The sequence below is a fragment of the Urocampus carinirostris genome, chromosome 10 (genome assembly GCF_059441175.1).
Source record: "Urocampus carinirostris isolate Australia breed hairy pipefish chromosome 10, RoL_Ucar_1.0, whole genome shotgun sequence".
Taxonomy (NCBI): Eukaryota; Metazoa; Chordata; class Actinopteri; order Syngnathiformes; family Syngnathidae; genus Urocampus; species Urocampus carinirostris.
This window is the reverse complement of record NC_142358.1, coordinates 27659099-27686116: the sequence shown is the minus strand read 5'-3', so window position 1 is coordinate 27686116 and position 27018 is coordinate 27659099. Positions and strand designations below refer to the sequence as shown.

The following is a 27018-nucleotide window of genomic DNA, read 5'->3' as shown; positions in this document are numbered from 1 at the left end:
TAATTCCATCTTTTATGTTCATATAACTAGCCTCTGCTCGGGAAAATGCCGGTCTACTTGTGACTCCAAGAGCCAAGAAGAAGTCTGCAGGCTCGGTGCCCTGGTGCTGTGGAATGCTCTGTCTCTGGAGATAAGATCTGCATCATCAATGGAAGGTTTTAAATCCAGATTTAAGCCCTACTTCTATTCAATAGCTTATGATTGACACCCACCTCATACTTTTCTTTTCCTGTCCCTTCCAACTACCTGGCTGGTGGTGATACGAGGGAGAGGGACGTTTCGAGATGGATCAGCAGACCAGCATCCGGACTTGAAGGATGCTAACGTCTCCATTGGCCATCCAGTAGAGATGGGAAGCTGCCTCGTTGCTGTCATGGACTTTTAGGATGATTTTTTTACATAGCTCGGAAACACAACGGTCTGGATGTAGCTTCTGAAACTATCCCAACAGTAATGTTAATGTGTCATTGTGATTTTCTAGTAAATTTGATTTAAACTTACATGATGTTTTGGTGGACTTCTAATACTAACAACCTGGTAATAACATAATAACAATCTAGTATTACTACAAGTTATTATCTTAAAATTTTATATCAAAAGGGTAGCCTTTCGCACCAATGAGAAACAAAAGGTTTAGGGGCCTCCCGCTTTAAAGGGACAGTGTGCCTTTTGTGAATGAAAGAAAAAAAGAAAAGAAGACATTAAGAAAAAAGGGTGGAAATAGAAAATGAATGAAACTGGACAAACAGAAAAGAAAAAGGGAAAAGAGAAAGGAGAAAGAAGAAGAGAAAAATAAGGATAAGATAGAAAATTGAGACACAGAACAAAAAAAAGAGAAGAAAGATGAAGAATGGAAAAAACAGAAACATAGAAAATAGAAAATCAAGGAAAAAAAGAAGAAAAGTAAAGAAAAAAATGAAAAAAGGGAAAAGAGACAAAAGAAGAAAAAAGTAAGGGCAAAGAGAGAAAAAAACAGTGCCACAGAAAGCAGAAGACAAACATGATAGTGACTACTTGGTGGGATTCCACTATATAAAACAAATACAAATTTCTAGACCTTTCATTCATTCATTAACCCTAACCCTAACCCTTACGATACCAACGGTATCACGACAACACTGTATGTAACATCCCACAGGCCGACATTTCTTGTGTAAATACCATGTAAATTATAACTATAGCCTTATCCCCCTTGTTTTATAACCTTATCTTCTCTGTTCCTTTATCTTCTTGGCTCATACCTCACTGTGAATGTGTAAAACTGGAGTGTCATGCCCAATTTCGTTGTCACAATATGTTAACCCATTTTGTAACAATGACAATAAAGGTATATACTATTCTATTCTATTCTATTATCTGGACCGCTTATCTTTAGTAGGGTCGCGGGGGTGCTGGAGCCCAGCTATCTTCGGGCAGTGGGAAGGGGACACCCCGAACTGGTTGCCAGCCAGTCACAGGGCACACAGGGACAGACAATTTGCTCGCCCATTCACACCTAGGGACAATTCGGACCGGCCAATTAACCTGACATGCATGTTTTTGGATTGTGGGAAGAAAAAGGAGCGCTCGGAGGAAACCCACGCAAGCACTGGAAGAACATACAAACTCCACACAGGAGGTTCCGATCTCATGACCTCAGAACTGTGCCGCACACGCGCTAACCACTGCCCCACAGTGCTGCCACAATTTCTCGACCTATGATTTTTTAAATAAAAATCAACATATAATAATAATAATAATAATTTCCTTGTATTGTCATTCTGTGTAACAATGTACACAGAACGAAATGTCGATTGCACCTGACCCGTTGTAGCGAGCCGATGCAGCTGCAGCCAACAGAGGGCGCCGCCGACCACTTTTTAAGTCTTAGGAATGACTCAGCCGGGGCGCGAACCACCGACCTCCCAGTCTCAAAGCGGGCGCCTTACCATCTAGGCTACTGAGCTGGTATATGTCTGATAGTTCATGTATTTTTGCCTAACATTCAAATCAAAGTTTTTTTATTAATACAAGTTTTGGTACCACTTGAAAACACAATATAACAAACTGTCCCTTGAAGGGCTCCATTTGTAGGTGGGAGACATCCAAACCTCCCACAGTACCCGAATGCAACGCCGGGCCCATATCCGCCTGTAGAAGGAGCTATTGGCGCTCATCTAACCTGAAACCAAACATACACAAACATGGCGTTATCACAAGCAGCCAGGATGCCGTGTCCTCTTCGGCGTTCGTTTTACATCCTAATCTTATGGCTCGTGGGGATAAATTCATCAACACTCCATCTTCACAACGAGGAACGCTTTATACTACCGCAACACGGAGGATATTTAACCATAGACGCCAATACAGAATCAACTGAGGCGGATGGAGGAGGCAACGCGGGTACAGATCTTCGACTGGCCGGACTTGGTGCTCCTCAAGGCGGGTCGGACCACAGCAACCTTCCGTTGCATCGAAAGCGCCGGGGCACGAGTGGATCTACCATGCCGAAGGTGTACGGCCAGGTACTAACATGCATCCTGATATTCTCTCTACGAGTACACGTAGCGCTAGAAATCACCCTACACCACCGTCATGGATCGGCAATTTCTTAAATTATGCACTCACGCCCGCTGTTGTTTTCTAAATCACACCACTTTAAGAAATGGTTTAATATTATGCACCGGTTTCTGAAATAGCTGCAATGATTTTTAAAGTAGACAGGGTTCCTAAACAAAGACTGCGTTCCTGTTTTTGTAACGCCACAGGACCTTCACGGCTGTCAATTCATACCTGCTTGACCTCGTCTCGCAGTGCCTTGATAGTAAGCTAGCTCCAAAAGCATGAGTTTCAATGTAATTATTTTCCAACTAAAATATTGCTAATTTCATAGATGTCAACCTCAGCCAATTGCCCCCCTTTTTAATGAATGCAGTTCCCCTTTTTAAGCGATAATAAACCTTACAACTCTCAACCAACTACAGTATCCCTCTGTTATCACTGTTAATGGGGACCAGAACCCCTGCAAAACGTGAACATCCGCGAAGTACCTTCCCCACCCAATGGTTAAACTTACCTCAAGATGACATCTTTACTGACTGAGAGTATACAACAATAACAACTACAGATCTACAAATGAGAACACAGAATTGCAGTTGAATGAATGGTCTTTATTGTCATGATACAAAAGTACAACGAAATTGGAGGGTTCTTTTTTCAGTGTAAGAGAGGGATTTCGAAAGGGGCTGGCTTTCTGCACGCTAGCATTGGGTATCCTTGGAATGGGCCAGGTCCTCAAGATGGTTTAAATACAACCTTTCTGTATGTGAACCCAGCTTAAGCGCGAAGTAGTATGTGGCGGGGTATAAACATTTTGACAAAAAATTGCTAAATGATCTGGCTAATAGGACAGTGGCCTAATACATGGACAAAATAGTTAATAATTATGCTCCCAAAAAAGGAAACCTCCAACTACAGAGCCATCAGTCTTATCAGCCATGCAAGTAAAGTTATGCTCAAAGTCCTACTCAACAAGATGAAAACAATCTAGAAGTTTTCATGGAGGTGCGGAGCACCAAAGAACAGAGTCTTAATCAACTGGTTCTATGCTAGAGGTTTCAACAAGACCAGAAAAACCTCTATCACGTCTTTGTGGATATCACAAAGGCATTCGACAAGGTGATCCTTGTGGGCCACTATGCTTAAGAACAACATGGCCCAGAAACAATTTAGACCATTGAACAGCTCTACGTCACTGCCAACAGTGCGTTACTGATCAATGGTAATATTGGAGCGTGGTTTCAAGCCACAGTCTGTGTGAGACAAGGCTGCATCGGTTGTGATGATACAGGACATTTTTAGCCATCAGCTATGTCGCCCATGGGACAAACGAATCGTGAGTAACACCTTCAGAGGGCACATTTGACCCTACCAAGAACATTTGTCAACTGTGTGCACACGAATACTGCAGTGGTATGGTCCCTTCACAACACCATCAGGACCGGCCAAGATTGTTCTCCAGGGCACAGTCGAAAAAGTCAGTAGGAGAGGAATACAGAAAAAAAACTTGGCCGACAACATCAAGGAATGGACTGCTGCCAACTTTTCCGGAACCCAAGCACAGGCTAGGAACCGTCAGCAGTGGAGAAAGCTTTCCTGAGTTACGTCCTCAGTCGTGCCCTGACGACACAGGCGGTTAAGGGATCTGTGATCCGTGAAACCTCACAAACACAACATAGCACCTATTAACTCACACCAAGACAGACTATCCAGAATTAAAACAAATATACTTTGTTTAAACAACCATATTTAATTCACTAAATAAACAATAAACATTTCTTTCAGTGTCTTTCTTAGTTCTTTCACCACTTTCAGTAAATTCAGTGTTGCTTATTATTTATATGAAATGAAATGATCTGCATTTATATAGCGCTTTTCAAGTCAAGACTTCCCAAAGTGCTTTACAGTGTGCCTCACATTTCCCAATAGCGGCCGTGCAGCCATGTAAGGCCCTAACCTGCTTATTGGAGGCATTAGGGGTTCAGTGTCTTGCCCAAGGACACTTCGACATGTGACACGGAGGAGCCGGGATTCGAACTGCGATCTCTTGATCCCAAGATGAGCGCTCTACCTCCTGAGCCACTGCCGCCCCATATATACAATCAGTGTATTGAAATAAAATTCCAGTCCAAAAATTATTATCCAGCATACACAATTTAAAATGATCAAAAAAACCAACAATATACGCGAACAATCTATAAATTGACAGGTATGTAATCAGTAGCTGTCAAAAGCTACAGACAATCATTATGAATGATGCCAATACCGATAGCATCAGTTCCACAAAGCAAAGCCCTCACTAGGAGATACGAAGACGTCTTGAATATTGAGTATAGTATCGGGGAATCTTGACAGCCTTCAATATAGCTTAAATTATTTTCCTAAAAGAATTATGTCAGTCAAAGTGGCAGTCAATAAAGTCTTCGGAGATGCAACAATAATATTATAATTCCACTTTTTTCCACCGTGATAAAGATCCTCAACGATTTAGTCTTCAATAAAACAGATGACAAGTTCCAATCCTACTATTGTATTTAATTCACACTTAGAACTGAATTGTGAGCAAGCGTGTGGATATGGGAGCACTCGGTTGGTTTGGACATATGGGGAGGATGGGTGAGGAGCGAATGTGGAAGAGGATCTACAGAGCAGAAGTAAATGGAAGGAGACCAAGAGGAAGGCCGTGATTGACGTGGATGGACGGTGTTATGAGTGCACTACATGAAAGATGTCTAAATGTAGTGGAAGCTAGAGCTTTTCTTGGTGATAGTAATGAGTGGAGAGTTATTGTAAAAGGATAGTTCTAAGGGATGGGCGGGCCACTTGTATGATACGGCAGGGGTAAACCAGTGAAAACTGTCGGGCCCTGCTGTTTAACAGAAGAGTGTGTTGTGTCACCCTGACTCGAGTGACATGGCTGCTTTTTCGTGTCCCGTTTCATCTGGAGGGATGAAAGCATGACCAACTTGGGTGCCAAGGTGCTTAACTTGTTTGGATGTTTGAGCATTTGGGTTGGCAATGGTCATTTTTTTGTTTTTTTTTGCTTCTTTTTCCTTTTTTTCTTTTCTTTATTTTTGTATATGTGTTTGTCTTGCTGTCGGTCACCACTCTTATGGATTATGTCCAGGGTAGATCGATAGGTAGGTAGGTAGATAGATAGATAGAGAACTGAATTGGAGTTGTCTTTATTGTTATTGGTAACAACATAGTGAGCATTGTTTACAATGAGATTAGAAGTGGCACTCCACTATTTTGCACATGTTGAATTTACATCGTAACTAGTTGAAAAAAATCAGTTACTCTTGTCCCTTGGACAACATGTTTTCCTACTTCAAACTTTTTTTTTTAGACGTGTGAAATAAATTAAAATTGTAATTGCCCACATTTACTGGGAAAATTAAGATTTCTGCATTTCAATCACAGCAAAAAGTACCCATGGTCACATTACATTGATGATATATAGTTAAATTGAGATTTTCTTTGCTGTAATGTTTCATAACATCATGCTACACTTTGGAAAGAGGAATTGCGCCCAGGAAAATACTATCTCTTTAGGGTTGTATTTGTTGCAGCAATTCATGAATACACTTATCAAAACGATGGTTTGTTGTGGAAAATTAAGGTTTCATATATTTTTCCTTGCAGGTTGAATTTTAGTAAAAAGATATACATTTTATTTCAAACCCAATTTATAAAAATGGCATTACATTTACATATGTCTTGTGTATTTCGAAGATGCTTACACAAATGTTATATAATGAATCTTTTTGGGGTTTGATGGTATGCAGTTTTATTAAGTATGAACTCAATTGTTTAATTTAAAATTGGAGATTGGATCCTCTTGCAATGATAAGCTTTTTGGTTAAGGGAAACTTTGGTTCTCTTGTTTGTCTCCCACATTTAGTACCACTGACTGTCTTTCTCTAAAAAAATAAAATTAAAAAAAAGATATAAATATCTGAAGCCTTCTGACATCTTGTATTCTATATAACAGCCTGCAATCATTACATCATTAATTACTGTTTAGAATGTCGGCCAACTGCACCAGTTTAACATGTTCTTGTTAAGTAAGCTCTGACGCTTACAAAACAGGTATGGGAATATTTTGACTCAAGATCACATGAAAAGTATTAATGCACAACACACACACACACACACACATGTATATATATATATATATATATATAAACAGGCAGCACGGCGGCGCAGTGGTTAGCGCTTGTGCGGCACAGTTCATGTCATGGGAACCTGTCGTGGGTTCAAATCCAGCTCCAGACTTCCTGTGCGGAGTTTGTATGTTCTCCCCGTGCTTGCGTGGGTTTCCTCCGGGCACTCCGGTTTCCTCCCACGTTCCAAAAACATGCATTTCAGGTGAATTGGCCTGTCCAAATTGTCCCTAGGTGTGAATGAGCGAATGAGTTGTCTGTCCCTGTGTGCCCTGCGATTGGCTGGCAATCAGTTCAGGGTGTCCCCTGCCCACTGCCCGGAGATGGCTGGGATGGGCTCCAGCCCCCCCCGCGACCCTAATGAGGATAAGCGGTACGGCTAATGAGATGAGATGAGAGATATATATAACAGCACTAAAAATAAATTTTCAATCCCTGTGTTTTAATACTAAATCACAGATTGTGAAATTGGCAACTAACGTCAAGTTTACACACTCAAATCCGTTTTTTGACTGCGTAGGCATAACATCTAGCTAGTGGTCACATGCTACAAAAATTCCCTGTGAATTCAAATCTGAGGGTTTGTCCTTCTTTAATTTTTTAAAATTTGCTTGCACATTTAACCCAAAAATTGCATAAATGTCACAATAAAACAGATTACATAGAGTATTGGGTGCCAAACTATGGTCCGCAGGCCCGCCAACAGATTTTTTCAATCCCACAAGACAAACCTGAAAAAAAGCATGAGACAAAAAAACCCTGCCCCTTCTAGTCAAACAATGACCTGCAGTTTTAATTATGTCCACCGGATGTCTCTAGATATGCTGACTACTGTTCATCAAACTGAACCTATGTGGAAACGCCCATCCCGATGTTTTTTTATTTAAAATAGAATACTTTGTTTTATGCAAAACAATTTTTATTACCTGGATTTCTTAGAATGTGTCCCTTCAAACCAATAAATATTTGCCCACCCCTGAGTCTTAAATTGAGATTATTGATTAGCATTTTTTAACAGCCAATTCACAAAAAGTTGATTTATCATCAAACACACATTAGATGTAAATGCTTAAGCAATCCAACACATGTTGCCCCATGCAGTCTGACCGCAGCCTTCTTGCGTGTGATCAGTGCACGCACTAACAACCGGACAAATAGGCTCAGGGGAGTTAGGTTAGCATCGGGTTTCAATGCCGGGTTGTAAAACTAAGAATGATGAGCAAGGTTTGTCACCTTTGTAATAGGATCTGTGTCAATCACACACATTGTTAGTTATATATTTTGTACACATTATTAGTATACCGTATTATACAGTGGTACCTCTTTGTACTGTACATGCATTATTTAACACAGGAACATCGAAATATATATATATTTTTAAAGACCTTGCTATACGAAGGAAAATCCAGTTTTCGAGCAGTCCCAGAGGCTACCTCTAAAAAGCGCTCGAGACCACTCACCACTCGTGACTCATTACCGCCAAACTCAGCTCGTCCTGTTTGCATATGCAAATGATACAGCGCCCCTCCCAAAAAAGGTCATTTTTCTTGTGTACATCCATTTAAAATTACAGTAAATTTGATTTTAAGTGTACAGTAAGTACTTACTTATGCACTGTTTCCAGATCTCAAACCTGTCCACCTCGGCCAATTGCTCCCCTTATTGATAATTGTAAATCCTCCGTATTATGCGATAATAAACTTCACAAACACAACGCGGCACCTATTTACTCATATCCAGACAGACTATGTAAAATACTGCGACAATATTAGCAATCTACGATAACATTGTTGTCTGCTACCAATGACCGAGACGATCCAGATTTGAGCCTAAATGGGCAATATGAGATTGGTCTTCTTTAAAAAAACATTTTCTCCATATGTTTTTTTTTGGGGTTTCATCACTATTTAATAAATTTTCAGTATCAGAAAAATGGGTTTATAGCATTTTTGGTACGACGGGAACATATTTTTTTATGTTGGCAAAGTGTTCATATTTGTCAAAAAAATATTTGAATCATGGCCATTGGCCACATGTATTCTACCGACTTTGTCACATTCAATGCTTAGTTTGAGCTGAGAAAAAGTGAAACTAAATTTTTCAAGTTCTAGTGCACGTCATACACAAATAAACACGGTATTTCCTCCACACCCTTCTCACCTTTTTAAGCCCTGACCCATTTTCATGCGTGTCAATAATTAACTCACCTAAAGTGATAGTAATTGTGTTATTTTAGGTTCTAGTTTCATGTTACTAGTTTATATATGTTAGACAAAAACTACTGGACATGATTTTTTTTATATATACTTCTACACTTATTTTAAGAATAGACACCTCAACCAGTCCGTTGGTGGGCCTGCGGACCATAGTTTGGCAACCACTGCTCTATATAATCTGTTTTATTGTGACATTTTTGCAATTTGTGGACCAAATGCGCAAACAAATTAAAAAAAGTAAGAGTATCTGCAAAAAGCCAATGCAATTTCAAAATCTGCCAATACAAACAGTAGTTTGTATTTGTTTGATGCAGTACTTCTATGATGTCTCGTGAAGGATTTACAGTGTATCAAGAAAACTCATTAGCTATTGTTATGTATACAATTGGAGCAAAATTATTCCAATGTGATATTTTTTTGTATAGAAAATTAATTAATTTGAATAGAGTTTGCTTCATCTTACTTTACTGAAACTGCTACCAACAACAGTTATTTGTGAAATGTACCGTATTTTCCGCACTATAAGGCGCACCTAAAAGCCTTTATTTTTTTCAAAAACTGACCATGCGCTTTATAATACAGTGCGCCTTATATGTGGATCAATATTAAGTCGCAAGGTCTCGCAACAAAGGCAAGCAGCCGCCGACTAGATTTTTCCTCGTAGGCGATGTGGTCCGCGGTGTATGCTGGGATACATATGCCGGCGTTTCATTTCCCAGCCAATGTGTCAATCATCATTTGAATCGATCACTATTGGCTAAAGTTATTCGGAGGTAAAGGGGGCGGATCCGTTTTATCATTTACAGGCTCGCATAGGCTAAAGGGGCAAAACAAAGCCTGCAATTGGCCAAAAAAGATGAATGTAAATAGCAAGTTTGGTCGTCTACGGCGTAGAGTAAACATGATTTACCATTCTGTATTTGTAAATATTTTACTCTCCTGGATTTACTACACTCACGGATATAAGAGGACCATGGTTGCACATTATTATTGAACGCAACGACTTCGGTGAGCTACTCCGGCTATATATTTTCCCAGTATCTTGTTTCAGAGTGATCTTGATGTTTCTGTGATGGGTCTTTTTTGAAATTAAACTCAATTCCAAGTGTTTATTGTCATATGCACAGTAAAGTTGCGAGCGAAAAAGAAAATAGAAACTAAGGAATGGTTGGCATTTCTTGAATTCCAAGACTTTAACCTTCCGAATGATATTTGGAACGATGCATTTGAGTGACATCGTACGGACACCGCATCCGCACGTGTCTACGACACGTATTTGCTTCTTTGCAAGCTTTCGGAATGTTAATGGGGTAATAAGTTTGACTGAACTCTCTGACTTTTTTGTCCACGTTCCAATTGTAACGCCTTATAATCCGGTGCGCCTTATATATGGAACATATAGGACCAAAAACTATTTTTTGGGGGTGCGCCCTATAACCCGGTGCGCCCTATAGTGCGGAAAATACGGTAGTTGATTTTTGAAACTGTATGACCTGGTGAAATCAATTTGTTATTGATTCCTGTATTTTCTCTATTTGACCATAGAACTACTTGTATTGAGACTCAAAGGAGCCTTCTTTCTATTTAATATTGTATTATGTATTGTTTGCATTACTGATATTTCTGAATTATTGTAAAAAAAATGTTTTCAAGAAATGCACCGAATATCATACGGATATTATTTTATGTCCGGGACTCGTTTAGGTGCCTAATCGTTTATTAAAACGGGTTATACATACAGTATAAGCAATCGCATATTTTATTTGTGACCAGTTTGGGACATCTGTAACCTGTTTAAAGTCAGCCATTTTGATATTATAGGAGTAAAGCTACAGACAAAATGGTTTTAGTGGGCTCATTTAAATGAATGATTTGGCTTTATCATCTAAATCTTACGAGTAGCGGGAAACTATAAACACAATTTGTCTCAAGTAGGCTGAGGTAATATTTGAATCCAGGACCTTTTAAATATTACAAGGATGAAAGAAAAACTTGCTCTGCCTGTTTGAATGTCAGATAAACATGAATATACCCTGTATTGTTATTTCGAAGAAACAAAAAGGATATCCTTATCAAATAATGGGTTGTTGACCTAATATCAACTTTCATAATAAAATTGGGCATGTAAATGTGGGGTCCAAATAAGTTTAGATAAAAAGCAAATATTAAAGGTGAAATTAACCCCCTTTTTTTCTGTACAAATATATGTTGTCACTGGTCCAAACACAGGATTAGAAATAATATTTAGTGTCCGGTTTAGAATAGAAGTGATCATCGAAAGACTAGTTGTCTTTTTACTGCCCATGAATGACACAAATACCATTGCGAGGAAGAAAATACTGCTAGAATATAGCAAGGAATTGTGTGAGGATAGGACATATAAACTGTTAAACACTAGCAGTTGCCTTCAGAGACAATCCCCTTGGGTGTGGACTGAAGGTAAGATAATATTTACCAAACACATCAAGAACAAAAGTAAACCTGCATAAGGAAATGCAAACCATACCACAAATTAGAAAGAAGATATGTTGACGATGACATTCAAAACTATCACTTTTTTTCTGCGAGATTTAAAATTAAAATCGAGGTACCAATGAAAAAAATGCAAGCAAATTTATTTTTATGTAATACTTCTACTGTCTTTTTTTCACTTTTTCTAGCTAAAACGCACTGCTTTTTGCAACTCATTGTACTCTTAAAATAACTCAAATTTGTTTGCCACTACCATGAAGTAGTAAGGACATATAATGTTCATTAGATCATTGAGAATGCCCAAAAGACCATACTGAATTGAATATTTACAATGAAAAACATTCAGAAATGCCCAAATTTCCACACATTAAGATACTGAGTATAATTTTGAAATAGTAGTGACCATATGTCCCAAATTTGCTGGTTAAATACAGATGCAGCTGTACTTACCAACAAGATCGCTCGTAAGTTGAAATTGTTTGTAAGTTGTTTCAGTGCTACATTTTGTTGTTTAAGGTTTGTATAAGTATATTTAAGACTTGTATAAGTAACCTGTCTTGTACTAAAAAATAAACATTACATAAAATGATATACTCTATAAAGATGAGTTTAACTTACTTTTGGGGGATGCGCTTCACGAGGTCTGTGTTAAAATGTGGCCGAAAAAAAACGTTACGACCATTTTCTCAACCGCATCAAGCTTTCTTATTCGACTTTCATTTCAAAAGAAACGGCTCGCCTCTTCTTTACGCTTTACACCAACCATAAAGGATGGATGCATAAGATATTAAACACTAAGAATGTCAAAGTTCTTAGTGTGCTGGAGATGGTGTAGGAATAGAATGTGAGGTGCGCATGATTGTTGTCAGTAGGGCGACGAATGTCGCGAGAGTTGGTGCGAGAATGTAGGGGAGTGCGAGAGTTTAGTTTTGGAGAGAGTTCGCTGTGTTTCCAATAAACGGGTGCTGACAGTTGTTGCTCTCCAAAGAAGACCGTAAGTGTTTCTTAGTATTTTTTCATGAACGGGGAGCAATCCGTTACCCACACAAAACGACACGCTACACTGGTGGCAGCGGTGGGATTACGGGCAGGTGAAGGAGAAATGTTTCCACACAAATTAGGAAGAGGAAGCGGATTTTTTCACTTCCGGGTGATGCTGGGTGACCTCAAACGACGCCACACGCCGGTAACGGCGGATAGAAGCACTACAGTAATATCCTGTACTCGGAAAAGGTGCACACAATACAAAATCGAACTTACAGCAATGTCCGGATATTTTTGACATCCCGAAAAAAATGTTCGTATCTACCGTTTTACGTAAGTCGAATGGTCGTAAGTAGAGGAGCGTCTGTAGTAACACAATCCAATAACTACATTGACTCTTTAAAATTATCCCAAATTCCTTCACCATTGTGTGTTGTCCAGGAAACTTAATAGAATAGTCTTTACTGTCATTGATATCAACGTGGTGAAACATTGTATGCTATAACTCCATGGTAAATTTTTAATAAAGACTTTAAATGGAAAAATGAAAAAAAATACAGTTTTAATAAAAAGTAAAACATGTTTACAACGTAGTGCTTAGTGACTGGCCGTAGTTATGACAGTTTAATGAAAAAAAGTCTATTGTGACAATGGTGCAATGAAAAGTAGCTGCAACAAAAATGCCCAAATAAGCCCAATATATATTTTCAGAGTTTCGCATGGTGAGGGTGTCTCGAAGCTTGTTTGTACTTGTTTTAAGGGACCTTTAGCGCCTACCAGAAGGCAACAGGTCAAAGACATGGTGGCCGGGGTTTCTTTATCAAGTTGATAGTGCTGCATGCACTGCGATTGGCTGGCAACCAGTTCAGGTTGTCACCTGCCCACTGCCCGAAGATAGCTGGGATGGGCTCCAGCACCCCTGCGACCCTACTGAGGATAAGCAGTGCAGATAATGAATTAATGAATGATAGTGCTGCTGTGGTATTTGACAAAGTGTTTTGTCTGTATTTTCCCAGACAGCATCTTTAGTATTCAAAATAACATTAAGAAATCTGCGATCTCTGATTTTGGTCTTTTTGCTACCGTACTGGGTCGCGGGGGCAGCGGCCTCAACAGGGAAGCCCAGACCTTCCTATCCCCAGCCACTTCTTCCAATTTATCCGAAGGGATCCCGAGGCGTTCCCAGGCCAGCCTAGAGACATGGTCTCAACTGCGTGTCCTGGGTTGTCCCCGGGGCCTCCTGCCGACGTGCCCAGAACACATCTCTAGGGAGGCGTCCAGGAGGCATCTTACCAGATGCCTGAGCCACCTCAACTAGCTTCTCTTAATCCCTTCTGGATGAGTGAGCTTCTCACCTTGTCTCTAAGGGAGAGCCCAGCCACCCTGCGAAGGAAACCAATTTAAGCCACTTGTATCCGGGATCGCTGTACTAAACAACAATATAATAATCACTCAGTGATACAGTTTGGCAATTCCCCTCAATTCTAACAAGATCATTACAGTATGTGATACTGACCTATGAATGTGCTAAAGTTGATGGGACAATAACCATTTTTGGTTGTACATAGCATTGACATTGAGAAGAATTTGGACCTTAAAAGCCAAAGTACGTCAATGGCCTTTATTTAAAAAAAATCTTCTGGTTGAATGTACAATATTTTTGAAAAAGAAACAATTTTCATCGCGTAAAATGAGCTGGACCAGGGGTGTCAAACTCAAATTCACAGTGGGCCAAAATTAAGCAGGGAAGTCAAGTCACGGGCCAAAGTCAATATTTATTGAAAATTTAACTGCTACTGATATGTTATGTTTAACCTTTTCATATGGAAACAAACTTTAGTTTTTCTTAAACAAAGAATTTGGAACAACCAATGTTTGATATTACAAAAACATGAGAAATTTCATTTGAAATAAAAGACACATTTCTTATTTAAATAAATAAAGTAGTATGTCTCTCCCCTTATCATTTGAAGTTCCCTTTTTCAAGTAAATCTTTTTCAAAGCCAACAACAACAAAACCAAAAATAATAATGTAATTCGATAAAAGTCCAAAAAGTGCATAAGAAACGTATATATTCAAGCTCTGTTTGCTACGCTCTGATTTACTCTGCACTTTGGTCTAAGCCAGATACCTGGCATTTTTTCTTAGATGCAATTTCATCAAAGCCTGGAGTCAAGGTCTTGGCTGAGGAAAGCCTCAGGACAGAGTAAAAAACTTTTTTTTTTCATCTCATCCACCTTTTGCAGCTTCTTCTTAAGGTCCAGGTTCTTGTACTTTTCATAATTTTTTGTTTCATCTTATCCATCCATTATCTGCCCTGCTTATGCTCAGTAGGGTCGCGGGGGTGCTGGAGCACATCCCAGATATCTTCGGGCAGTGGGCAGGGGACACCCTGAACTGGTTGCCAGCCAGTCGCAGGGCACACAGGGACAGACAATTCGCTCGCTCATTCACACCTTGGGACAATTTGGACCAGCCAATTAACCCAACATGCATGTTTTTGGGAGGAACCGGAGTCCTCGGAGGGAACCCACGCAAACACGGGCAGAACATGCAAACTCCACACAGGAGTTTCGATCTCTTGACCTCAGAACTGTGCCGCACACACGCTAACCACTGCGCCGCTCTGCTGCCCTATTGTCTTCTTATGTTATACTCTTTTATTACAGCCATGCCAGCTCCACACACAAGACAAACCGGTTTGTCCTTTATAGTCGTGAACAAATATTTTGCCTCCCACCCGTCTAGTAAGGTGCTGTTGTCTGTCTTTCGTTTGGCCATTTTTGTGGAGGGTGAAATTATAAATTTGTCTAATGCGACCGGGGCATTGATGAATGACTGTGAACGGAAGTATGGAGCGCTTTCCGGGTTTTACAGCGTGCCAAAATACTAGCAAAGCATTGTGGGATTTGTAGTATTAGTGGCACAGTATATACCGCAGGCCAGCTCTAATGCACATTTGATATGATCTCGCGGGCCAATTAGAATCACACTGTGGGCCAAATTTGTCCCGCGGGCCTTAGTTTGACACATATGAGCTGGACGAAGTGGCTGAGGATAGGGAGGTCCGGGCTTCCCTGCTGAGCCTGGGGTCACCGCGACCCGACCCTGGACAAGCAGAAGATGGATGGATGGGAACATACTTTTCTTTTAAACAACAAAGTTGATGCTTATTTATCGCAGAAAAGGGCATGGTGGTATCCTTAGATTTTAGACTGACAGCAGAGCAAAGATGTGTTGCTTGCCAGTCCTACAGAGATGATGTCATTGCTTGAAGCTGGTTGTGCTGCCATTGGGCTTGTGGCTATTCTGCACCCCCTCCCTTTTACTCACAATGAATAATGGAGCGCTTTGAGCTGAAAAGGAGGCAGGGTAGTGCAGCCCAAATGTATAAATGACAATTGACAATCTATGGCTCCTTGGTGCTACCAGAGGCAGAGCCCACTCTTTGACAGGTCTGATTTGATGCTCACTTAAAAAAAGAAAAAAACTCTTTTTCAAAATCTATAGGTAACATTTAAGGGTGGACTTTGTGTAGGAAGCAGTTTTTTGCTGTTACTTTTTTTTTTCCAGACACACACACACACGTTTAGACATAGTCAAAATTTAGTTTCGGAGCAGAATTCTGGTTTCTGGACCAATTACATTTAACCATTTCCATGACTAGTTGCAACATTAAATCCATGGTGGATGGGTGGCGGTTTGGCTCTCTTAACCACTAGGGTCGTAGGAGAACTATTTCTTGTGGTATGTCTTGGGCAAGTACAGCCTGGTGGCGCCCAACCTTGTCCAGGCCAACAAATGTTTTAGACCGGTTTACACATGTTTTTATGGAATAACCAGATTTGAAGGGAACTTTGGTCTAATGATTATGCAAATAGACATTTCCACAATTAGCTTTTTACATCACACAAAAAACAACTTCCTTTGTGTCACTCACCACAACCAAAGAAGTGCCATCCATAGCCACAGGAAATGAAATGAAAATGCTGTACAAGAATCATAAAGTTTTTACAAAGCAAGTTGCATGTCGTGTCCAATGCTGGGAAAGACAATGGGATGTAAATTTGTGCATTTTGGTCAATTTGAGTACGAACAACTTGAAACTTATGTTTGGATAAAGGTTTACTGTAGATTGACAGATTCAGAGCACAAATACAGGCCATGGCGATAGTGATTATTTACCTCCCCTGAAGTGTCCCTATTTCAATTTGTAACAACCGCTTTCATTTTGCTTTAGTAACACATAAACAATCGACTCTCAGCTTTAGAAATTATTTTTTTCTCATGTAGCCATGCTTGTCGAACTGGTTCTGGAGATTTGGCTCTCAGTTATCTAATGTTTGCGTTAAACTTTATTCTCATTGTTGTGGTGTTTATCATTTTTTTCCACCATTTGGACACACCCAATCTATCCTTTCACTTTGATGACAAATCTCGGATGTACATAACTCACAATATAAATAGCATGTCATAACCTGGTAGAAGATCTTTTACACTGTTTTAATCGGTCAATTCTTACTTTTATCTGGCCACTGTATTAAAGCTTAACTCTTTGCTTTAAGATTTTATTGTTGCCAGGCCCAAGGAAAAAAAACATACAAAAATCTTCATACCTGATAAAAATTGTGATGCCTTGCTACAAACGTGTTGTCTTTCTGTCAGTCAAATATACTATAAATTAGAATCTTAAAGGTGTCTTGTAAAAGTGAAAACTTCTAAAGCCTAAATCACTGTCATTCATCTCCCTTTTACCCTTTTTTTATGCAGGCCAACTTGAATGACTCTCATAATCAGATGGTTGTCCACTGGGCTGGAGAAAAGAGCAATGTCATTGTGGCTTTGGCCCGAGACAGCGTTGGAGCCATTGGACCCAGAAACAGCTCGGTAAGCTCTAAACATCCAAGGGTAAGATGTGATGATTGCACGGTCAATAGTTAACCATCCAATAAGACCTCACTTCTTCTTTTGTATGGCTCTTATGTCATTACACTTCCTCTCTGTATTAAATCAGACCATTTACAGTTTTCAAGCCGGTTTGTCTTGTTATTTGTCGTATAGGCTGCCTTGCATAGTCATTCAGGCTGTGCTGTTTTAGTTTAGTAGCTGAAACTGAAAGGTATGTAAGCAGGACATTACAATAGGCTATCCTTCTGGAGACAATAGCATGGGTTACTACCAATGTTCCCTCTAAGCTTCCTCGGGTCTACGCAATTACACAAACTCTTTGAGCATTGCTCAGAAGAGCGGTGAGCAACATCAATCCTCTGTGTGGCAACCAAATCATTAAATTTTGCTGAGATTCTGGCAATTGTCAATTATATATTTACATAATAATACATTGGTAAATCTACTACTAGAAAGGTCACACGCCCCACAAACGAGTTTTTTTTTTTTATATATACGGTCCCCGAAGAAAGTTCATTTGTATGGCATTAGTCTGTACGGAAATGTCACGTGAAGCGTCATTGCACCCAAAGGACAAGTGAAGAGACCAATATGCTGGATACTGGAGACAATTCGACGTTGAAAGGTCACAAAAACGCTTGAATTTGGCGTTGAATATGTGTAGGAACCCTGCATATGTACATTTTTGAAAACAAAAAAATATCAACTTTAAAGTGGTATATCCAATGAAATATACCCCTTAGGTATTTTGATATACACTAGGCAGCTTTGCATTGTTTCAGCTATGGTCAAGTCAGGCAATAAATATATGTCGTAGCCAATGAACACAAAAAGTCTGAAAGGGCTGCACAGACCATCATTTCAACATCCCATGATCTGAAATCGACAAAAGAACAAAAATTTAAACCTCTAGTTCCTCAGTTGTGAAGGTAAGACTTTATAATTTAATTTAAGATTTATAGTTTTCCAAAAACTAACTATTATGTCCTTGTGCCTAACCACAATTAAGTATTAAGTTTTTCTCAGAACTTTCATCTTTTAAAGCAGTCCATCCAGTATTTCACTACTTGTAGGAAAGCTCTTAGTTAGAATCAGTTCAAAATATTTTACATTTAATTCCACAATTTAGCAAATTTTAAATTTGCTGTTTTTTTAATTTAAGATGTTTTTTTCCCCAGAACTAATGACGATCACATTTCAAATGCAATATGAGTCATACCTAAGACTTATAACATTGGTAAAATGGCGGCGCCCTCTGTTGGCTGCGGCTGCATCGGCTCGCTACAACGGGTCAGGTGTATCGACATTTCGTTCTTACAAAGAATGACAATACAAAGGAAATTGTTATTATTATTATTATTTAAAAAATTCAGAGCCAAAGATGTAAAAAAAACATGAAGTAATCCCTTGTTTTATGGGATGCGTTCCAAAAAAGTCAAAACCTTCAAAGTACAAACGTTTATTTATCTGTTAGATATCAGTAACATATAATATATACGACTTCAACAAAATCAAAACTATAGATCTACAAAAAAAAAACATTTAAAACAATTGCAGTCAAACGAATGGTCTTTGTTGTCATTATACAATTGTACAAAAAAATTGGATGGTTCTTGTGCAGTGTAAGAAAGCGATGTAGACTGCAGCCGGCTAGCTGCACGCCAGCATCAAGAAACCTCGGATTTACCCAGCTCTCCATGATGATTAGAATACAAGAGTCACAAATTTAGCGGTTTCGTACGAGTTGCAGCTCCAGGTCATCCATTTTATGGGTCAGGATCTGTAGTTGGGCATGGGAGGCTTGTTACGTAGCAGTAGGCCAGATCTGCGCCTCGCTATCGCTTTCTCTCCTGAGGCTACCTCGGTCTCTTCCCGGTGGTTATCAGCATTTCTTTGCGCTATTCGGACTTTCCTCGAGTCTGATTTAAGATTATTATTTTTTCAATGTAACGAGCTGCTAAAATAGTAGCTGTCGCCGTGCTTCGCAGTTTTTTTTTTTCCTTTGGCACATTGACTTGTGCGCCCACCCGCCCCGGCTGTTTGGATTTCAGCATTCACCAGCCTAATACAGCCGCGGACACTGACAGTCACGCCCACCCAACACATCCCTCCACCACCTGCCCCCTTTATAGCCTTTGCTGTGTGTTGTCTGCCGCAGAACAGAATGCAAGAGGAAAATCCCAGCAGTATTGAAACTGTGAAAAGTAAAGTTACTGTATATTAAATGTTGAAACACAAAGAGACAATAGTGTCATTAAAACGTGTCATTAAAAGCTGAGTAAATGGCACTTGTAATCCATATCAGTCAGGACACTTATAATAATTTTCTCTTTCTGCTTTGAATCCAGGTGTATATGTCCTATGACTATGGGTCCACCTTCACACTTGTTTCTGAGAAATTCCTTTTGTCTGATGACAAGGCGAAGAATGGCAGCACGCAGATTATCTCTCAGTTTTATCACAGTCCTGCAGATAACAAGAGGGTAAGTAGATTCTTATTTGTTGTCCCATCATTTAGGCTAGTTAGGACAATAAGGTTAATATTTCATGAATTACTTTTTCCTTTTTCTTGACAAACACTGCAGTAAATGTGTTATGGTGTTACAACTTTTCTGCTTGTGTAGAAGGCAGCTACTTCGACTCTGGTTATTTAGTTAACTAGTTGTTAGGTTAGTCATTTATTGTATGGTTTTTGATTCTACACCACTGCTATTTTTTGTATTTTTACATTTGCTAAGAACGCAATTGCCAAGGCTGCCAATTATTTTTCCTTTCTTTCCTCCACCCTTCTCTTCCAATAAGCCCGTACACATATCCTTTGCACTGGATGGAGAAGCATGAACTGTAGATTTTTCTACAATTGTATAATTGTAGGGTTTGTTTCCATTTATATATTTTCCTTCTTCCTTTAGCATCACAGCAAGTACTGGTAGTGAGTCATCAAGTCGAGTTTTTGCAAGATTCTTTGTACCAAACAGAAATAATTAAACACTCCAGCAAAGCACATTTCATAAACTCATGATTGAATAAGTACATTTTGGATTGATAAACTGAAATTAATGGCCTATTATTCACAGAAAGTCATTAGAGTTTAATACTGATGTGGCTTTTCTGTTTAATTACGGAATAAGATATGCTTTCTTTTTTTAGAAAAATAAACAGTGAGTAGACTGAATAATAAACAGCCTTAGGAACGCCTTCTTTGCAAGTGTAGAAAAGCAGAACAGTGGTATAGAAGCAAAAAAACATACAATAAATTACTTACTTCACTCTACTGTATGTAGTTTGTATGAGATTCCCATCGTTAAGTGTGTGATTGTGCAACATGCAGGAAAATCCAAACTGAATGAAAGATTAGCATGCCATCTAAACATCAAGACATCTAGTACCATGGTACTATTTCTCAGATTTTGAGGAGTCCATCTGTTGGTCAGTCTCATACATACACAATTAGGATAGCTCATTTGTGACAACATGAGTGCAGTAATGAGAAAGTGAGATAGGAAAATATTATAACAATAAAACAACATTCAGAAGGTTTTCATTCGGACAAAAACATTTTTAGAGAAGCTATTGTTCTCTAACTTTGTTGTAGTCTGTGCTCTACTTGACTATGACGTCTTTACTCACTACACGTGTGCTTTCTTTTGTTTCAGTACCTGTTTGTGGACTCCACCAACCATTACCTGTGGAACACCTTTGATTTTTGCAAAACTGTTCAAGGTTTCTCCCTCCCATTTAAACCAACAGACATGTTGATCCACAGTACAATACCCAACTTGGTCCTTGGGTATGATGGCTCTCATCCAAACAAGCAGGTGCCCTTATTAAACACTTTTTTAAAAAAAATATTGTATAATATAAACAAAATATGGTATAGTTCAGCGTATTAGCTTTACTTAGCAATATTTATTTTTTTAAATGACATGTTCATTGACTTAAATGAAATATTTTTATTGCCCTTCCAAAATTGCATATAATTATTTTGTATATCTTTTTGTGTTGAAACAGAAATTGTTCACCTTCTTAAGTAATAGCTTGCAAGACTTTTTCTCCCGCAAAATCAATGCTAATAATAAAAACCACCATCCGAATTTAAAATTATATTATTATAATAAACCTTTTGTTTAGTTTTGAGATTACCATATTTTGAGCCTCTGTTTTATCTTAATGTTCCCTCATTAATGTTCCTCTTCCCACCAGTTGTGTACTGTTCACAAATCCGCCTTACCGAACATGGATATTGAAAACACGAAACACAAAATACTGTATTGATTTCTTTGCTGATCGGATTTATCAGTTGCTCCCACACTACTGTATAGATCAGGGGTCGGGAACCTTTTTGACCCAAAGAGCCATAAAAGCAATAATATATATATATATATATATATATATATATATATATTTAATTTATTTATTTATTTTTGGGGGGAGGAGAGAGACACACAGTTTATTTTAAAACAAAACCCCCAAACCCACTCTCCAGACAAAAGCTAAATCTTCTGCACATTTTATTTCATTGTGTGATGTTTAATGATTTGATCAAATTTATGAAATGACAAGGATATCAATATAAATGTACCATTTCAAATTTGTCTCCCTCCCGTAGTTACTTGTTTAGGCTCATTTTGACCGTAATTTTTGTCCTGAATAATGGTTTCGAAACAAGATGCGAATACTGCAACGTATTTACTTTTGGTGCAGACGGCGATGGGCAAGGGGAAGGTTAGCCTGTGTGTTAAGCTCCCCCCATTCCTACCCCTCACCCAATCAAATAGCCTTGGGTGAAGTTTTCGGTGTTTACAGTTTATTCTGTGGGCTTTTATCATGAAGTGTCTCAACAGTGAATACATTGTTTAATGAGCTTCCATATGGCGGCGCCCTGTTCGGCTGCAGCTACATCGGCTCGCTACAGTTTTTTACACTTCAGTCATAAAACGACTCAGTTTTTGACGGCGATAGGTTCTTTTGCGATGTACAGCCAAAGACGGTCTGTTCGTGTGGAACCTTGACTGTAAACTATAATTAAGACTGCCATATATATATATATATATATATGTATATATATATATATATATATATATATATACACACACCGTATTTTCCGCACTATAAGGCGCACCGGGTTATAGGGCGCACCCCCAAAAAATAGTTTTTGGTCCTATATTTTCCATACATAAGGCGCACCGGATTATAAGGTGCTACAATGGGAACGTCGACAAAACAGTCAGATAGTTCAGTCAAACTTATTACCCCCTTAACGTTCCGAAAGCTAGCAAAGAAGCAAATACGTGTCGTAGACACGTGCGGATTTGGTGTCCGTATGATGTCACCAAACAAACATCTCTTAGTTTCCATTTTATTTTTTGCTGGCAACTGTGTTGACAGCAAAGTAAGAATTTTATTGTGCAGGGAAACGGGGTTCTTTACTGTGCATATGACAATAAACACTTTGAATTGAATTTAGTTTAAAAGTAGACTCATCACAGAAACATCAAAATCGTTCTAAAACAAGATACCGGGAAAATATAAATCCGCATAGCTCGCCTAAGTTCTCTTGCAGCCTTGACGTTCATTAATGATATGTAACCATGGTCTTCTTACAACCCTGAGTGTAGTAAATCCAGGAGAGTAAAATATTTACAAATACAGAATATTAAAAAATGTTTTCTCTATGCCGTAGTGCAACCCAACCAACGTGTGATTCACATTCATCTTTTTCGGCCAATTGCAGGCTTTGTTTCGCCCTTTTAGCCTATGCGAGCCTGTAAATGATAAAAAGGATCCGCCCCCTTTACCTCTGAATAACTTTAGCCAATAGTGACTGATTCAAATGATGATTGACACATTGGTTAGGAAATGAAACGCCGGTATATAAATCCCAGCATACACCGCGGACAACTTCGCCTTCGGGGGAAAATCTAGTCGGCGGCTGCTTGCTTTAGTTGCAAGACTTACTTGCGACTTAATATTGATCCATATATAAGGCGCACTGTATTACAAGGCGCATGGTCAGCTTTTGAAAAAAATAAAGGCTTTTACGTGCGCCTTATAGTGCGGAAAATACGGTGTATATGTATATATGTATATATATATATATATATATATATATATATATATACTGCACTGGAACCTATACTAACTCAGTGTTGTTCCAGCTTTTCAAGTGCTAAAATCGGGTTTACCTGTGGAAATACAGCAATTAATTGCGCAAATTGTATTTTATTTCTGAGCTAGATGTACTCATAAAAAAGGGAGATAAAATGGCTCACGAGCCATAGGTTCTCGGCCCCTGGCATTGACTAACAGCTAAATATTTATTCACTGCTTGTATGCCCAAAGTTAAAATGAAGAAATGCGCATGGCCTACATTTTTTAAATGCACCATCCCCCTCTTCTTCTCCTACTCCCCTTCCCCTCCACGCCCTTTTAGCTGTGGAAGTCAGATGACTTTGGGGAGACTTGGGTGTTGATCCAGGAGCATGTGAAGACATACTTTTGGTGAGTTAATGCATGAGCTAAGCACAAACACTGTCTGCAGTGCACTGAAATGAGTCAAAACAAACAATTAATATACTGTAGGCTATCTTGTTTTGCTTTCACATGAATTTGCTTGAAAATACTTTTGGGAAAAATTAATAGTTTAACCTAAATGTAAGAAACTTTGCATTTTCAATCCTGGGACGAACATAATGAATAGTCTTCCTCAATGGGAATGCTCATCCCACATATTATTAAAATTTTAGCTTGTAAATAAAGTGACAAGTCTTATACATTATTTAAAATTGCAATATTACAACTGTTTTAATTGTGTGGTTAGAATTCTCATTGTGACTGGGCTTTTCTGTAAAAAGAGAAGTCACTAGGTTATTCTTTTAACTTTAGAGCATGCTCAGACTTGTGGGCTTAAAGTGTCCTTGTTTTTTGGTTAATTTTGTCTCTGCTGTGAGAGAGAATCTTAGTGGTCAATTGTTGTTGAGCGCAAGTACCGGTAACTCTAAAAAGGCCGCTAATATTAGGTTGAAAAAGCATGTTCTCAGGTGCGTTATTAGATAGATGCTATTAGGATACATTTACCATAACCCGCTTCTGCATGCATTAGTCAATTTTATGTAGTGGCTCTTTCCCATTAGAGGTCATATAGGTACAGTTACTTATGTACTCTACCATACTCTACAAATGTGAACACTGTCTTACCTGGGTCTATTACTGTCTGCATGTGAGTGCAATAGTCATTACTTAAAAGGGTTCTTTCGTATTATGGGATGCAGCACGAGGCAGGGGTGCATCAACTTTAGAAGTCACAACCAAAACTAATGTGCTCACATAGTGCTTTTAAAAAATACTTAGTGCTGTTTTGTTGATCTCCATTTGATGTTTGTGCTACTTTAGTATTCATCATTATGAAAAACATGTTTTTCTTGTTGACATACTTGTAATGAATGAATCGCTTGTTGTGATAAATTTTAGTGCACATTCACCTTTTATTTTGTAAACATGACTAAACGGTGGTTCAGTATTACAGTACATGTTTTGCAGACAAAAGGTGACATACTGTTGTGAATGCACCTTGTAGGTTGTTATATTCATTTAAAAGGGGGGATGAGTGCTGTCTACAAGTAGTCTGACGTGCACTCAAATTCAGATGGTGTCAATAGGTTGAGCAAGGATCGCTCACTAAAAGCCACAGTTGCAGAGACAGTGCTCCCTCTGTTAAGCTCAGGAGGCTAAGGAGGAAAACACAGTGTTTGAAAGGATGACTATTAGACACACTCAAGCAGAGTCGTTTAGTCCTTTCTAATGGTGCTCACATTCTAGAACTGCTTTGCAAGTCCAAGCTGTTATGTTTTTCAAACTTTATTGCACTACTTAATGTTCAGGAAAAAAACACATTCATTTTGTGTGAACTATCTACTGGTCGTTTGCAAAAGTAGTATTGGTCAATCACGGGGAAGTGTACTTAGTGCTTTATATTGAGACATGCTCCCTTTTGCGGGTAAATTCAGCATGTTGGCATAAACATCATGGCTGCTCAGTAACAAATTGTAGACCTCCAAACTTTGGAAATGAAAGGCAATTTTAAAAAACAATTTTTGTGCAACTTATGACACATCATCAGTGTTGACACCTGGGTTCATTTGGTGTTTGCACTGGGTCTTACAACAGACACCTTTGCCCAGGGAACCCAGCCGATGTGGATCAAATCTGGGTTTGTGTCTTAAGAGCCGGTGACCACATGCTTGATTCTGAGCCATCTGGACGCCTTCTCTGCTGCGTCTCTGATGTTTCTAATGGATCACCTGCAGTCCCTTCACTCCCAACATCTTGAGTGCCCTGATGAAAGACTAACTGGCAAATCCTCTGCATCCGACCTTTATGGGATTGTACCGGGTCTTCCATCCCCTGCTTTGGTATTCGCTTGCCAGTTACTCATACTTGCCTCTTTTCCTTTTAAAACCTTCCTCCATCCTGTCTTCCCTAGGGAACAGTCAATTCCAGCAGGACCACTTGCCTTATTGTTTCTAACCCAAGAACAGTGTCAGGCCTGAGTGTGGTTAGAGCAATGTTCTCTGTGAACTGGGTCTCTTTCCCTATGTCGACTTTCAATTGCCAGTCTTAGGCTGTTGCCAGAAGCTCACCTACTTCGCCTGGTGTTGCCTTTTTTCTACCCCTAGCTATGACAAAGGCGATGGACTACCTTTCTGGCTCTTGATGTTTGCTGGTGGAAATCCCCGTGTTGATGACTTTAGCAATCACGTGCTGGAATCGGTCATGACGCCAGCGGTAGCATCCCTCTCCCAGTGCTTGTGGGCAGCAGCTCTGGATGCGCTCTAGCAATCCCACCCTTTGGCAGAGTGGGCACAGTGGCGTCTCGGCCAGGCCCCAGAGGTGGAGGTTTGATTGGCATGGTAAGACGTCGTAAATCAAGTGGATGAGGAACTTGATCGGGTGGGCTCACATTGCCATAGCTCTGTCCACGAAATCTTCCAGCCAGCTGCTTCTTGCAACAGGTCGACACCCCTTTGCTACCTCATTCCTACTGTCCTATTGCAAAGCACTTCTTCTACCTCTGTCTAAACCTTTCTGGTTAAAGGCACTTTTCATTCCCATGCGCCTGCATGTAAGAAGGTCTTTGGAGACTCCCAATTCCTGCTCGTCAGATTGCCAGTGCTCCCACCAGCTCATTATGCTGCAAGTAGGATTCAATCTTGTTGACTGCCTCTAGAGCCTATCACTCTATGCTGGTCTATACCTGTATGCCCGTCGAGGAAACTGCTGTCACTTGTGTCTCTATACAGCAGCACATCTCTTGCTCGAGCAACCAAAAACGCCACCTTCAAACTGCTGAAGAGCAGAGTCAATTTGTTGTTTATCCCGTACAGTGCTATGCTGCTTAGGCTTTGTGGATGGCCCAGCCACTTCATCAAGAAATACCGTATTGGTAAACCCAGACTTTAAACCTGTCCACCACTGTCAGCCAAGCTCCCAACTCCTCAGATGTCACATGGAGTGCTGAGGTGTTCTTTTAGGTGCTGCCGTAAATCTTCCACAGGCTCTTGACTGGCTTCTCTCCCACTAAAGGAATCTGGGTGTCTCTTCCTCACCACCAGAGACCTCGACTTGGCAGGCTTTAAGTTTATCCTGGCCTATATTATATGGAAACTGTTTGTTTTGAAAAATGTATGTGTAATGTGTTGCCAGCTTTTGACAATCCGTCAGAAATGTGCAAGGT

At 39.5% G+C, this 27018-nt stretch overlaps 1 protein-coding gene across 1 annotated transcript in view; it reads left to right on the top strand.

Annotated features, from left to right (window-relative positions):
* Positions 1–2122: 2122 nt before the first annotated feature.
* sorl1 (sortilin-related receptor, L(DLR class) A repeats containing) overlaps positions 2123–27018 on the top strand; it is a 73529-nt gene continuing 48633 nt past the window's right edge. Inside the window, exons 1-5 of the mRNA XM_088345756.1 lie at positions 2123–2504; positions 17148–17264; positions 19634–19768; positions 20942–21103; positions 23719–23786. Coding sequence (XP_088201882.1) covers positions 2184–2504; positions 17148–17264; positions 19634–19768; positions 20942–21103; positions 23719–23786 — 803 coding nt within the window. The 5' untranslated portion in view covers positions 2123–2183. The remainder of the gene's footprint in view (positions 2505–17147; positions 17265–19633; positions 19769–20941; positions 21104–23718; positions 23787–27018) is intronic.